At 33.7% G+C, this 15,231-nt stretch overlaps 2 protein-coding genes and 1 long non-coding RNA gene across 3 annotated transcripts; 2 read left to right on the forward strand and 1 right to left on the reverse strand.

The window, feature by feature from the left end:
* Positions 1-1,589: 1,589 nt before the first annotated feature.
* Positions 1,590-2,911, reverse strand: LOC132293353 (uncharacterized). The gene is made up of 2 exons (XR_009477825.1): positions 2,567-2,911; positions 1,590-1,903 (listed from the first exon to the last, which is right to left on the reverse strand). It is a non-coding gene; the product is annotated as an uncharacterized LOC132293353 (long non-coding RNA).
* Positions 2,912-3,976: 1,065 nt separating this feature from the next.
* Positions 3,977-12,456, forward strand: LOC132293354 (DEAD-box ATP-dependent RNA helicase 38). Its single transcript, XM_059790799.1, has 8 exons — positions 3,977-4,516; positions 4,600-4,893; positions 5,554-5,781; positions 7,736-7,801; positions 9,844-10,260; positions 10,345-10,456; positions 11,875-11,960; positions 12,185-12,456. The coding sequence occupies exons 1-8, from the start codon at positions 4,310-4,312 to the stop codon at positions 12,245-12,247; spliced, it is 1,473 nt and encodes a 490-aa protein (XP_059646782.1). The 5' UTR covers positions 3,977-4,309; the 3' UTR covers positions 12,248-12,456.
* Positions 12,457-13,992: 1,536 nt separating this feature from the next.
* LOC132293358 (pistil-specific extensin-like protein) lies at positions 13,993-15,025 on the forward strand. Its single transcript, XM_059790805.1, has 2 exons — positions 13,993-14,191; positions 14,571-15,025. The coding sequence occupies exons 1-2, from the start codon at positions 14,020-14,022 to the stop codon at positions 14,912-14,914; spliced, it is 516 nt and encodes a 171-aa protein (XP_059646788.1). The 5' UTR covers positions 13,993-14,019; the 3' UTR covers positions 14,915-15,025.
* The last annotated feature ends 206 nt before the right edge of the window (positions 15,026-15,231 follow it).

Below are 15,231 nucleotides of genomic sequence, written 5' to 3' on the forward strand. Positions count from 1 at the left end.
TTATCAGAGGATACAGAAAATTGATTTTGAATATTTCTTTCTTCATATCGAAGATCAGGAGGTGTTGGCCTGGGATACCAATTTTTGGTAAGACTAGTAGGATTAACCCGTTTGTTGACTAATCGATTGATTTCTATATTAGAAAAAGCATGTTCAAGTTGGTGAATATCATAGGAGTAACTAGAGGTAGAAGAAAGACTATCAGAATCATCAGTGTTATTGATGACAGTGAGTGTTTTATCTTCTTTAATGGCTTTGCCTTTCTCCATGTGTTTGAGAAGAGCCTCAATTTGGAGAATGACAGAAGGATTAGGAATGGCTTTGGGAAGGCCTTTTCTTTGTGTAGGCATAGAAATAATTGGTGACTCAAATGGGGTGGTGGTAACTGGAGGAATAGAGGACTGAGTGAGGGAAAGCTCAATCTTATCAAGTTGAGTCCCAATAGTATGCAAATATATATATATATATATATTTATATAAAATATTTTATATTGTGTGTGTATGCGTGAATTATCTCTTTTAAATTATTTTATTATTTTATTAATTCTTAGTGGGAATGGAATGGTCATTCCACCTCTCAATAAGTGGAATGGGCATTCCACCTTTTTGATGGAATGGGCATTCCTTAGGAATGGCCATTCCACTTTTAATGTGACACACCAAACAAGAGAATGGAAACAAATGCATTCCATTCCACCTTCATTTGATTCCATTCGCTCACACCAAACATAGCCTTACTTTTTTACCATATCTTACTGTGTAGCAAGGTGAACAACACTTAAAAGCACCTATTTATTATTATTATTATTATTTTCTGTTTTTTCACAATGTAGAGATCATGGGTAAATTACACCTAGACCCCTGAGGTTAGATCATTTCTCACGCAGATGAAGATTTTGGTTTTAATTTTCACTCATATTTGAAAGAGTGATTTGTATTTCACTTACACCCCAAATGTCAATTTGGGGGGTAAGTGAAATACTTTTTAGGTATAAAATGACTATTTTACCTTTTGACAATTTGTTAACTTAAAAAAAATGTATTTCAAATTTTTCATGACTAAAAAACCCCTCAAAATTTTCATGACTAAAAAACCCCAATGACTTTACAAGCCACAGCTGTTTACTACATATAACTGTTGCCTTTTGCTATTCTTTTTATTTTTTCCCTAACAATGACTATAATTGTTTAATTACTTAATTAAGAAAGACTCTTTCTTAATTGTTTAAGACTCTTTCTTAATTGCTTGCATATTTTATTTCTTTCTTAATTGGTTGCATATTAGAATGTAAAACAGCTGTTATAATCATATTAGCATTCTTGTATCTTGCACAATCCCCCCCCTTTTTTTTTTGAAACGGCACCTAGTTACAATCCTGTAATATAATTGGCCAACAACGTTTAGTTTAAATTGAAAACATGTAGAACAATTGTAATTTTTTTTTTAAGCCTCTAAAATCATAACCTGTTATAGTCCAATTTTTAAAACCTATTAGAGGATTACAAATTTTTAATACCTGTTACAGCAATTAATAAGCTAAAATATGTGCTATTTCTGTAATCCAATTTTGAAAACTTGTTACAGCAACTTAAAATCTCAAAATATATCAATACATTCCCAACTTTAAGGCTCAAAATACATAAATAATTCCAACTTAAAGTCTCAAAATATATCAATACATTCCCAACTTAAAGTCAATGTCGCACCTTTCTGATCAGTTCTAAGAAATTTAAAGAAAAAATTCAATGTCGCACCTTTCTGAACATCATATTTCAGCAATACAATAACATTATTATACAGCATGACATAACTGAACTTATCTGGATGAACATTCCCTATTACATGTATGTGTACCTCAAAGTGAAAAATGATATCATGTAATCTGTCATATGCCATTTCAAACTGGAATAACATACAACAAACATGTCAGATAATATCTTTCAAAAAAAAAAAAAAAACCTCACATGAACAAGTAGAATAACATATGAAATGCAGACACTCAAATTGATAGAAACCAAAAAAAAAAAAGAAGACGAATTGCAATCCTATAATACAAAAAATAGATATAAATTTATGCACACTCACAAAATATTTTCAAAACACTTCATTAATCTTTATATTTTATATTAAATTAAAGATTAATTTATATTAAATTACACTGTAGAAGTATTTTAGAAAATTGATACTTTAATGGCATAAAAAAATTGCAAAAGTTTATCTTGTTTTCATTTTCCTCAGCCATTATATTGACCAATGTTGCTATGCTTTATATATATATATATATATATATATATATATATATATTTAAGTATACACACGCAATATATTAGAAAATTGTTGACCAATGTTCAAAAATTAAAAATAAATTGAATCAGATTGTGATATCGGAAGATAAGTAGAGAATACCAAAAATTTAAACAAAAAAATTTCAAATCAAATTGTGATATCGGAAGAGAAGGATACAAAAAATTGAACAAAAAAAAAAAGAAAAAAAAAATATTAATATGAGTTCCTAGAAAGAGAAGACTAACATATCAAGAATGAAAATGAATATGGAGATTGTACCTTCAGAACTAGAATCTGAGATCTATTCAATAATCAGTAGCAGTATACATCTCCAATCCATCTCCATTTGTGGCAAAGACTATTTGCCCAATCTGCTACAAGGTCAACATCCATGAACTCCAGTGAGAGAGAGAACGAGAGGTGTATTCCGATGAGAGAGAGACGGAGAGAGAAAAGTGTATTCAGCTAGCTATTGTTTAGTGAGGGCTTTCTTCCTCACCGGAACACATTCTGCTTTGATCTTCCCGGTCCAGTTGCTTCTTTTCGCCTCTTCATGCGTCGGTTGGTGGCTAGGTATGTATTTGGCTCGGAGAGAGAGATGCAGAGAGGTGTGTTGGGTGTTTGTTTGGTGTGTATTTAACGTGTATACAATGAGAGGGGTAGTTTTGTCTTTTAGAGTTGCAGAATTTTTTTTGTATTAAAAAATTAAGGGTAAAATGGTCAATTCACATGGGTCAGAATTCAAAAAGTAACTTGAAGTGTAAGTGAAAGTTAAAACCCAAATCGTCTGGGTGTAAAATAACCTAACTTCAAGGAATCTAGGTGTAATTTACCCTTTATTTATTTATATGTATACTCTGTATACACATTTTTATTATACATTAAATACTAATAGTCTAATCATCATTTAATTAATTAATAGTCCAAGACTTGTAATTTAGTGGCTCATTTCCTTTCAAAATGAATTGTGGGATTAGAGTCCACAAAGTGACAAAGTGATTCTGCATTTCTTGCCAATAAAAAAAAAAAATTTGATCAAGCCAAATTTCATCTATGGACTTGCATTGAACACAATCACGTTAAACTTCAAGGGCAAAGAAGAAGAATTAAAAAAACAAAAAAATTCAACTGTCTGTGTCCATGACTGTAACTATACCAAACAGTTAGTTTGAGCTTGATATGTTAAGGATTCGTTTCACATCAGGTTATTTAATAAATGAACTAAATTTAAATAATTTTTTTTTTTTTTTTTGATAAGTAAATTTAAATAAAATTTATAAACCCTATTAATAAACAAATCAATCTCCCAAATCGTTATTTTGTAAAATCGTCGTTCCTAAACAAACTTGCAAACATGCTAGTTTTGAGTCGAAAACATATGTATATAATAATTTTATAAATATGATTTTAAGTAGATAAATAATATTTCTTAAAGTATATATATATTTTTTTCAGACTATAATAAATTTGAGGAAAAATCTCGCTGTCCAATTAGAATCAACCACCTCATCACGAGACATTTTGTCACCATAATTCTCTTGGGGCGACCGACCCTGAAAGCCCAATGAAGTAAGCCGAGTGGGAGAATTTCATCTCTCAGCCCAACAAGTAAGCATGCCATTTGCTCATCCTCGGGCCAATCCATAATCTGCCATAAAGAAAGCTCACCGGTGTAAATTCACCGACTTAATTGCCTTTATATAGTATTCCTATATGGAAGAATTGTAGAAGAATACATCAACTTTCCAAGATTTAATCTTGTATAAATAATATAAGCGTGTTGAGCATATTGTTTTGTGGCACTTTTATGCTTGACCTTTTAAAGTTGCTTGTTAGGGCAGATATTCCATTTGCATAACCCTAAACCCCTAATCCCTCTATTTCCTCAGTCACGACCTAATCCGATTCAAGCAAAGCATCGGCGACGACGACCATCCGGATCTCATAACCCCCAACACTTATTTACAGGACCAAAGAAGGCCGAAAAAGTAAGATTCGGGAATACACTCGCCAAAAACTACAATGGCCGACACCGCCGCACCAGAGATAAAGCCCGCCGCACCAGAGATAAAGCGGTCATGGGGTGAAGAAGCTGAAGAAGAACCGGATGTTCCTTCAACCTCCGATGACAAAGTCGGCTCATCCCTCGAGATCGACTCCTTGGTGATCGACGACTCGAAGAAAGTGAACAAGTTCCTCGAGGAACCCGAGGATTCCAATATCAAAGCCGTATGCTCTATTTTTCCTTTATCTCCTTAATTTTGGGGTTTTTGATTTCGAGTTTGATTAATTTAGGGTTTGTTTCGTTTCAGGTCACGACCGGCGATACAATGTATTCGTCTGCAAAGAAGTTCGAGGACTTGAATCTATCGCCAGAATTGTTGAAAGGTTTATATGTGGGGATGCAGTTCGAGAGGCCAAGCAAGATTCAAGCCATCAGTCTGCCGATGATTCTCACCCCGCCTTACAAGAACCTGATCGCTCAGGCACACAATGGTTCTGGTAAAACCACTTGTTTCGTGCTCGGCATGCTCAGCCGTATAGATGCGAAGCTTAATGCTCCCCAGGCGCTTTGCATATGCCCTACCAGAGAATTGGCCATTCAGGTTTGGAATATATACACAGTAAATACGTATTGATCTTTATATGGTATTTGTGTTTGAATCCTGATTGTTCCTTGAAGTGCTTGTGAAATTATTAGTTAATGGTACTCCTTAGGTCAGATTTCAGTCTTAAATTGCACTTCATTTACGTGTTCTTTCTATATATAAATATATGTATTTCTTGGTTATGTTTTAAGGGACTACATGGATCTTTGGTTTTGCAAGTTTATGGTTTAAATGATGATATTTTAAAGATAAGATATATGTGTTTTAATTAATTCTAGTGGGTGGATGGTTCTCTTTGTGCGCAGGATGTACTCTTAATACACTGAGTTCAGACTTCAGTGTTGATTTATTATCAGTGCAGTAATGTGTGATTCATAATGTATAGTTCAATTCTGCTGGATCTTTGAAATGTTTATGAATTTAATTAACGTAGATGGTTCTTTGGCATATTTGTGTGTTCACGGTTTAATTGATATTTGTGTGTTCACGGTTTAATTGATGTTGGTTCTTTAGGGTTTGAGTTGAGGTTTTAATCAGTAGTAGCAGGAGGGATGATTGGTGTATATGTATACCATATGGATGCATATATAATTTTGCTTGTTTTCTTTAGTTTTATGAGGTCTGGATTTTTATTAATGGTAGCGAGTGATGGTGCAGAACATGGAAGTTCTTCAGAAGATGGGAAAGTTCACAGGAATTACTGCCGAATGTGCTGTGCCAATGGATAGCTCTAATTATATTCCAATTAAGAAGCGCGCACCAGTGACGGCGCAAGTGGTGATTGGCACGCCTGGAACTATAAATAAATGGGTGGAGGCAAAAAAATTGGGCATGAGTTATATGAAGATTCTTGTTTTTGATGAGGCTGACCACATGTTGGCTGAGGTACACATTTTCTTAAAATTATATTCTATTATTTGTAATGCTTATAATGAAATTCAAATCTTTTGGGGGCCTTTTTAGAAAGTATATTAGGACTTCCTCAACTCAACTAGAGTGTACATCTTTTATGTTGGGACGTCGAGTTCTAATAAATTTGGACTTGCATAAGTCACGCACAGTGTCTACTGGTGTGGATTGTGGACCCTCTAATAAGATTTTGCATTATGGAGCTGTTAATATGTCTACCTCATAGAATTGTAAATGCTGAGTTCTATGCACTGATTCATTACCAAAAAAATTTAGCAATCAATATGTTATGACATCCAAGAAAGACAAAAACCATAGAAATTTAAGATAGTGTACCTTTTTTTCCTCTTTTTATTTTTTTCCCAGATGTCCAGATGCATGATTGCATATGTATCCCTTTGGTGATGTTCCTGGAATTCTTAACTTCGATCTTGTCTTCATCTTTTCCCAATTTTTGCCATATTACGTAAATATGTAAGATTTAAATAGGATAAGCTTTAATTACTAATTTATCCCAGGAGGCTGAAATTAATACATGGAGTTTATTGTATAATTTTTTCTTTAGTAATGTTATCTAGATAGTGTTCCTTTATTGTTTTGTCAAAAAAAAAAAAAAAAAAAAAAAAAAGAATATTGCTTGGTGCATCCTCAAAATATTACCCTTTTTTGTCATGCCCATTTTTATCCCCTGCATTTTTTTTTTTTTGGGGTTACAATCATCCCAAGTTCATGTCTTCCCTATCTTGTCAACATCTTCTCCTCTCTACAGAGCAATTCTAATTAGAAACTTTCTATATAATATATTTGTATATATACAAATACATGCAACTAGATAACTTGATTGAAATTGTAGTCCTTACATATTTTATTGCATAAAGTAAGTCCATAATTTAGAACAGGAAGAAACAAATATGCTAGTGGAACTGTGGAAGGCCCTCATGATTTGTCCCTGGTAGTCATCACTGTGGTAATACTATGTGTTATTGAAATCATTATACTTTTCAACCTTCAATCCTCTCAAGGCTTTGAAACAGCCAAAAGTATTTTAATAATGGATGCTATTGGTTGTGTGTCCTTTTAAGACACACATAGTCAAGTGGTTCTTTATACTTCATAAATGTTGAAGTGTACCTGTAGAGAAGAATTCCTTAGTGTGTCAAGTATTTTGCTTCTTCAATCATTGAGTCGAGCACGTGGGATCAAGAACAGGATATGGTGTACACACTTTTCTTAGGTTCAACCCGTCCTTTACTTATCTCTTGAATTGCTGTTTTGGAGCAATCTTTTGCATCTCTTTAAGTGTTGTGCCAAATTGTACTGGTTGTATCTCATTGCCTGAACAAGAATTTAATGTTACAAACCTTTAGGTCTTATTGAACAATTAAGTGGTTTGTTAGAGTTAGGCTGAGCTTGCCAAGTTATTTGATGTATATTTTATATTGTCTTAGAGCATGGTGCTGAATATAGTGAAAGTGAATATGTCATCGATATTGGAATGATACCCAATCTTTTATATCTAGGTTAGCATGCAATTTTAGTCCACTTACTATTAGTTGCTTAGTAGCATTAAGCAAAGATGCTTTTACCTTGATTGATTTATCGTATAAGGAAATGTATTTATATAAGGAATAAAGACCATTTCCTAACGTGGTTCACATTTGTCATGGGTGTTGGGATTGGTGGACTGGGTATACAAGGTATATGATTGACCTTTGGCTTATTGGCAGCCTAGCGTTTGTCACCACACCAATCAATGGTCCTAACTATTATTCAAGTAATGATTCATTACTTTTTGTTAATTCTGTAAGTAATTACACACTGCAGAAAATTTAAGTTGTATATGAAAATGGGTTTGACTAGCAAAATAATTTTTATGTTCTATAAACTTTCTGTTAATCCTTGATTACTTATCAAGATTGTTTCTGTGCAGACTGGCTTTAAAGACGACTCCTTGAGGATTATGAAGGCGATTGTTAGATGCAATTCTGACTGCCAGGTTTGTTGCACTTATCTGTTATTATACTTCTTGAACTAAGTGATTTAATAGTAAGCTTGCTTTTTGCACACCCACTTGTAATTTTTTTTTTTTACGTTCTACTTTATGGTGTAATTGGAAAAATATGATCTTGAGTTCCCCTTTCTCTCTCTCTCTCCCCCCTTTTCCCTCTTCTCATTGGCTGGGTAAAGAGGCTCAACAATAGTAGAGTATTTTTTGGATATATGGTAAAGCCTTCTCTGAGTTGGAAACAGTAGCGATGACTCTTGAGTAGAATAATACGGATAGATAAATATACTGCTAGTTCACTTCGAACGCACTATGATGTATGACTACTTAGCTTGTTATATTTCATGTCACAGACAGTTTGAACATATTGTAGTTTGAATCTTGTTTTAAAAGTCTAAATGATGCTAGAGGGGGAGCTTAGCTTGAATTTTTACTTTTTGTTCTATATACTTCTTGTCAAGACTACTTCCATCAAAACTCCTTTAACTAAAGAAATAAAGGGGATGAACACTAAGTTCAATGTAATTAGTTAAGGCTCAATACACCAACTAGTTTCTACTTCCTCGTATTTTCATGAGGCTAGCGCAAATGTTTTTCAGTTCAAACGAAACATATATTGGACAACTGGAGAAACATTTTGGGCAACTAAGAACAATATATGCATAAAGCGAGTGTGATATAAATGCAAACTTTGAGATGGACGTACGGCTAGACAAGAAATGATAGATTCGTGAAATGGCTAAAGTAGCACCAATTGGAGATGGAGAAAATCGATTAAGATGGTTTGGATAAGTGTGCCAATTAGGAAGAATGGCATAGTGAACATTGAAGGTAATACTAAGTGAAGGGGAAGTCCAAAGTTAAGTGGGTAGAGTTAGCAAGGTAGGATATGATAAAACGTGGTTTGACTTGGGCAATGACCTTAGAGAGGGAAATGAAAAAATAGAATTCATGTACACCTCAAGTTGTTGGGAAAAATGGTATTTTTGTTGTATTTTATGGTACAGGTTTTTGATTTCGTAGAATAGGATTCTGGAAAAGAGGTGTTGACCCAAACTAAGAACGGTAAAATATGATGGTTTCTAGATCTGGATAGGAATATATATGCATATGTATCATATTTGAGAGTTTCTGGATATTTCAGTATGGTACTTTTTGAAACGAAACTTTTTGAGAGTTGTGTTTTGAATATTCAAACGGTAGTTAAGGGGAACCAACTGTTCTAACACCATTAAAATTCTATTATAAAACTTCATAAATTTGTAAAATAATGTAGTCACAATATTTAATAATAAATGAAAATATATAATCATGCACATATGATGGATCTTGTTTCCATAATTTCAGATTTGATTTGAATGTGGTATCTGAGAGGGCCAGTTTATTATGACTGGGATTAAAGTAGATGTAGTTCTCTTTTCAACAGTTGTGTAGGTTTTAAGATCTTATATATCTTTCAATCCAGTTGTGATATAGAAGGATATGCTTGTTTCCCGTGGTACATGTCTTCTTCTATAGATTTTAAATTATGAACTTCGTGCAACTTACAATGTATTTGTTTAATTGAATTACTTTAGAGCTTTTGGAAAATGATTATATCCCCTTCAATATCATTTCTTATTTGAGGGGAAAAATGAAATCCATGTGTGAAAATATAGAGAACGAATAGAGATTTTTCTTCAGCCAAAGTGACAGTATTTTATTTTTTAGGTTTGCTCCTTTTATTGCCCCTTTCTTTGTATTTCTTTGCTGTAATAATTCTCTTTCTTGTTAAAGCAAAGAGAAAAAGGAGTTTATATGAGTGAATTTTAGTGCATTGTGGTTTGCTGCAGAAAAAATAAGTTGCTGACACATGTTTTAATTATTTAGAGATTGTCTTATTCTTCCCTTTATTAATGCAAATATATTTATATTATACTATATTATGTTATTTTGGGTAAATTACACTGACCCTCCCCAATAATTTCTTTGTGCTTTCAAGATGGGACTGCATGTCTGACACCCTTCTACCTTTTGTCGCAAATTATTACCAGGTGCTTTTGTTTTCTGCAACTTTTGATGATGCTGTCAGAAATTTTGTATCAAAAATTGTTAAAGATCTCTTCAAGAAAGATTACAATCAAATGTTTGTGAACAAAGAAGAGCTGTCCTTGGAGTCTGTGAAGCAGTACAAGGTGAACTGTCCCGATGAACTTTCAAAGATAAAGGTAATTAAAGACAGAATTTTTGAATTGGGAAATAAGGTGGGGCAGAGAATTATTTTTGTTCGCACAAGAAATAGCGCGAGCATGTTGCATCAAGCACTTGTGGAATATGGCTATGAGGTGACTACCATTCAAGGTGCTCTTAAGCAAGATGACAGAGACAAGATAATCAAGGAATTTAAAAAGGGACTGACTCAAGTTCTTATTTCAACTGACCTCCTCGCCCGGGGTTTTGATCAAGCAGAGGTGCTCACTTTTATCTCTTTTTACCTATTTTTATTTTTCTTTTTACTGCACAAAATATTGACATCATAACATGTTTTATTTCAGGTTAATCTGGTTGTCAATTATGATCTTCCCGTGAAGTACGAAACTCCATCGGAGCCTGACTATGAGGTATACTTGCATCGGATTGGCAGGGCAGGACGTTTCGGCCGCAAGGGTAAAGTCTCTTGACTTGGGAGTATCTTTTTTTTTTTTTTTTTGTGTGGTCGTAGAAATACTGTTGACTCATTTAGCGTACTTTCCTCCTAGAGACGTTCAGATTGATCACTGATTATAATTTCGTGTCTAAAAGCATGACATAGGTTCCTCGAGATACACCATATACAAAGTACCGTGCAATTCCTACATTAAGCTTACTGTGTTTGTATGATATAAATACGTCGGAAATTGTTAAATAAAAATTTTATGCATGAAAATTTCTACTTGTGGGTAATGTTCTTTTATAGTAGCTGTAGAGGCTAGGAACTTGTTGAAGTGAATGAAATTTTTAGTTGCATGTATAAAACCTGGTTTCTTTTTAGGGCCCATGTGTTCTTATTGTAAATTGGCTTAGGATTTCAACTGAACTTGTTTAAGGGCTGCCCCTCTGTTGCTAAGAGAGAGCTGGGTGCTTAACTCGCTAAGAAACATATATTTTGTTGCCCTTTATGTGCAAAAGCCCAACAATAATGAAAAGGAGTGTTACTTTGTGTACAAGCAAGGGTCTTCCAGATCCTGCAGAAGCTTTTTACCAATCAAGTAGTACAGCAGCTGAATCTTAACGTGGAAATTGGAATAATCAGTGAACTGAACCAGTGGCTTCAATGTGTAATCACTGTTAAATATTGTTCGGTGGCTAATTTTTAAGGTGTTTGAAACTGCAGCTGTGATTGGAATTCTTCAAAGAAAACTTTCTGGGCTATGGATATCAATGTCATTTTTATTTTTTTATTGGGCTGGGGGTAAATATCAAGTGTGGTGTTTTTTTAACTTCTGGGAAGTCCAGGTCTTGAATAATTGTTTGACAGTCAGATCCTTGGATTTGGAATGCTGAAATTATACTAACCTATGATTTTGCTCAGTCTTGCCTAAAGAACTTCAGCTGTATTTTTGTTTTCCTGCATGCAATCCAGAACTTGGGGAGTATATTTTGGTATGTGAGTTCCCTCTTTTGTGGACATTCCACATGATCAGCCTGGCCTAACCAAAACATTGTGTGGAATTAAGGAAGAACTTCATATTGATTAAGTCTCCTCTTGGTTAGGATTTTTCTTTACCTAGGCTTCCTGGAGTCATGAATCTGCTTCTAGCTAGCTGTCAAAGCCTCACAGGTTGACTCCAACCTTGTAGGTTGGATTTGTAGGCTTGTATATGAAATGAGGTCTTACAATATATATATATATATATATATATATATATATATATATGGTTCTGGTTTAAACATTTATAAACTGCAGCTAGTTGTTGGCGGCTTGTTTATTTTTTATGCTCTCCTTGTTCAAGTATAATACTATAATGTAATATTATTAGAAGATTTGAAGCCTCTAATGGAATATTAAGCAGTATTTGTTTCCTGTTTTGTATATAATTCTACAGGAGCCGTATTCAACTTGTTGTGCTTTGATAGAGATGTTATGCTAATGGAGAAGATAGAGAAGCACTTTAACACCCATGTGGAAGAGGTGAGACTCCTTTTATGACTTAAAATAATGTGGGGAAGGATTATGGAATACTTTGGAATCCGAAACTAGTTGTAGGAGTAGCTGTAGTAAGATTTGAAGTTTTATGTTCCTATACTTTTCTGGTAATAATACAGTATAAATGTAGTAGTTGTAAGATGGGTATGAGAAACTTTGATAGAAGTTATATCACCACCTTATGCTTATGTTGGTGCTATGTAATGCAGGTCCCGTCCTGGAACAGCGAGGAGGATTTTGAGGCTGCTTTAAAAAAAGCTGGTCTCTTTTAAAGATTTGTGTGTTATTGGGAAAGATTATTCTTCCAAACAACATGTGGTTTTGGTTATCTGGTACTGTTGGATATTCGGTTATCTGGTACGTTGGATATAAATATCAGCCCCCAAATCAGTTTTTGGATGTTGATTTTGGGTTTAAACAGATGATTGATCTTGTTGTATAGCAATTTGAAGTCGATGTTATGTGGTTTATTTGTGGACTACATTTAATCTAGTCTCTTCTATATTTGGTTGGAATGCAAGCCCATTGTAGAATTGATAGAACAGTTTTCCCCACATTTTTAAAAGTCATGTTTGCTATGTATTTTGGTTGGACAACACTTGGCTTCTCACCTTGGTTGGATTGGATCATGTACGCCATCTGATTGCAGATGTGGACCAATAGCAAATGAACATCAATCAGATGTGGATCAATAGCAAATGAACATGGTGTAAGGATGCAAGTATTGTCCATTAAGGACAAACTTATTACACTGTTTACTCTTGCTCATTAAATTTATCATTTCTTATTATTTTTTTTCTCTCTTAACTTATCTAAATATTAATTATACCAAAATAAAAAAAAAATAAATAGATTTGAACTACTATTTTCTAAAATTATTAATTTATTATTACAACTTCAATATTTATAATAAATATATTTAGTAAAAAAATACCTTATTTTTTATACAATATATCCATGAAAAAATTAATAAATTGCTCCAATAAAAATTACTTTCTCTTTCGTGAAATTAAGAAATTACATAAATTGTTTTAAATTTTCTACTTAGGACTTCTATTTAAGCAATTAATATAAAAAATTAAAGGTAATTAGTATATATATTTTTTTCATAATTTATCTTAATAAAAAAACTAGATGAAGTGAAATTGAGTATTATGGTCATTTAATAATAAATAGTTTAGGTATTGGGGCATTTTGTAACAAAATGTGATAGTTCAGGATATTGTGTACAAAATATATTTTAAGAGGATTATTAGCAAGTTCAGACATAATTAAGGGATTTTTTTTTATACTAAACCCTTCTTTTTATTATTAAATTATTCCAGTATAATGGCAAAATCACTCTAAAAGGGAAGCAAGTAGAAGATTTTCGAAAAGTTTTATTTGTGTGTAATTAGGGAAAAAAAACTTCCTTGCGCCTCGTTGCACAGTGCAACAGGCAAGTTCGGATCGTCCGTGTAATACACGCGTGGTAAAAACCGATTGGGTGCCCTCGTAACTCCATTGCACTTTGCAATGGGCATAATAAATTTTGTTTTTGTAATTAGGGTCAACTTTAGGGGATATAAGTGTACTTAATCATAACGCATTAACTGTGTATTTTTTTTTTTTGAGAAACAAATGTGTACGTTCTTTGAGAATTTGTAGTGATGGAAGTCCCGTGCTTAGTTATTTTTACCTACTTCAACGGTGACAATATAATTAAATTTCAAATTTAAATTCATAAGGTATGATTTTAGAATAAGTTTACACTGTTCATAGTTGAGGGACTTTCCCATTCTTAAAGATAGGCCAAGATGTCATGAAACAAGATTTTTAATTCATGGAATGAGTGCCAATTGGCCTACTAGGAACGTGGAATATTTAATTGGAGTATATTAAAAAGATATGCCAAGTGGTTTGCACGTCACAAGTAGTGCCCTTCCACCTTGGTCCTAGACTATGCGGTGTTTATGAATATTTATGTGTGGATTTGTGTATTCATTTTCCCTAAATTTTGTTGAGAGAGAGAGAGAGAGAGAGAGAGAAGAAGAAGTTAAGAGAGATGGGTGCAGCGGTATTGATGATAATTGCAACTTCACTTTTGATGGGTTCCATCAATGTTGCAGAAGCTTGGAAGGAGGAAACTAAAGTCATACACGTGGGCGGGAAAGTGCTGTGTCAAGACTGCACCCAGGGCTGGAATGAATGGCTCCATGGTGCTAAGCCTATCAAAGGTATTTTTGTCCCTGTGAACAATTTGTAGAAGAGTCGTGATACATTGTTCGAAAGTTAAGACGCATCGGACTGACATATATGTAAATAGGAATTGCCATTATTATAAGATCGTCATGACATCATCCTCTCTACTCCTCTCTACTCATATAAAAGAGCCGAATTAGTCCGATTATGAAATTACATATTTATCTTCTTTTGTAGAATATGATCATACTTTATCATATTTATCCACTAAGATGGCCAAAAAAAAAAAAAAAAAAACAAACACACGATACACACACACACACAACTTTTCATTTGCTAGGGATGAATTAATTTATTTAGAAAATTGGTATCGTCTAGTGGGACAAATCAAATAATGTAGCTGGTGTCATGCAGGGTGCAAGGTATCAATAACATGCATGGATGATAGGAGCAGAGTTGTGTACTATGGAAGTGATCAAACTGATGAAGGCGGCGATTTTGAGATGACCATTAACAAATTCATCAATGGCAAGGAATTGAATGCCAAAAAATGCTCCGTTAGGCTGGTGTCATCACCGGACCCTGTATGCAACCTTCCCACCAACTTTGCCGGTGGACGGTCAGGAGTGAAACTCAGCAGACCTACCTTGGTGTACAGAGACATCATCAAACATGTGCTCGGTCCATTCTACTACACAACCCCGATGTGTGATGAACCTGATGTGAGCGAATCTCATGGCAAAGGAAACACCTACTAAAGTTTTATCATTTTATTTTTTCTTCATTGTTTTGTTCTTGTTCGTTTCTAATTGAGTTAATTTATTTAAGCCTTTGATTTTCTTCCTCCATATGAAAATGCATTTCTTTGGTATGAATTGTTCCGATCCATAAGCAGAAGTGTTAACTTGTACAGAATTCTTAGAAAAATTCTGGGCATAAAAAAGTGTCATAATTTCAATTTCGCAATCCAAAAAAAGTTCACAGCTTTGGAAAATCGGCAACGCATATATATACACATATATAACACTCACAAATTAGACGCCAAAAATTCACTCTTTTTCTGTCTCCCCCACCT

The sequence above is a fragment of the Cornus florida genome, unplaced genomic scaffold (assembly GCF_030987335.1).
Source record: "Cornus florida cultivar Cherokee Brave unplaced genomic scaffold, ASM3098733v1 CherokeeBrave_3.0.0_Hap2_Chr02, whole genome shotgun sequence".
In the NCBI taxonomy this organism is placed as follows: domain Eukaryota; kingdom Viridiplantae; phylum Streptophyta; class Magnoliopsida; order Cornales; family Cornaceae; genus Cornus; species Cornus florida.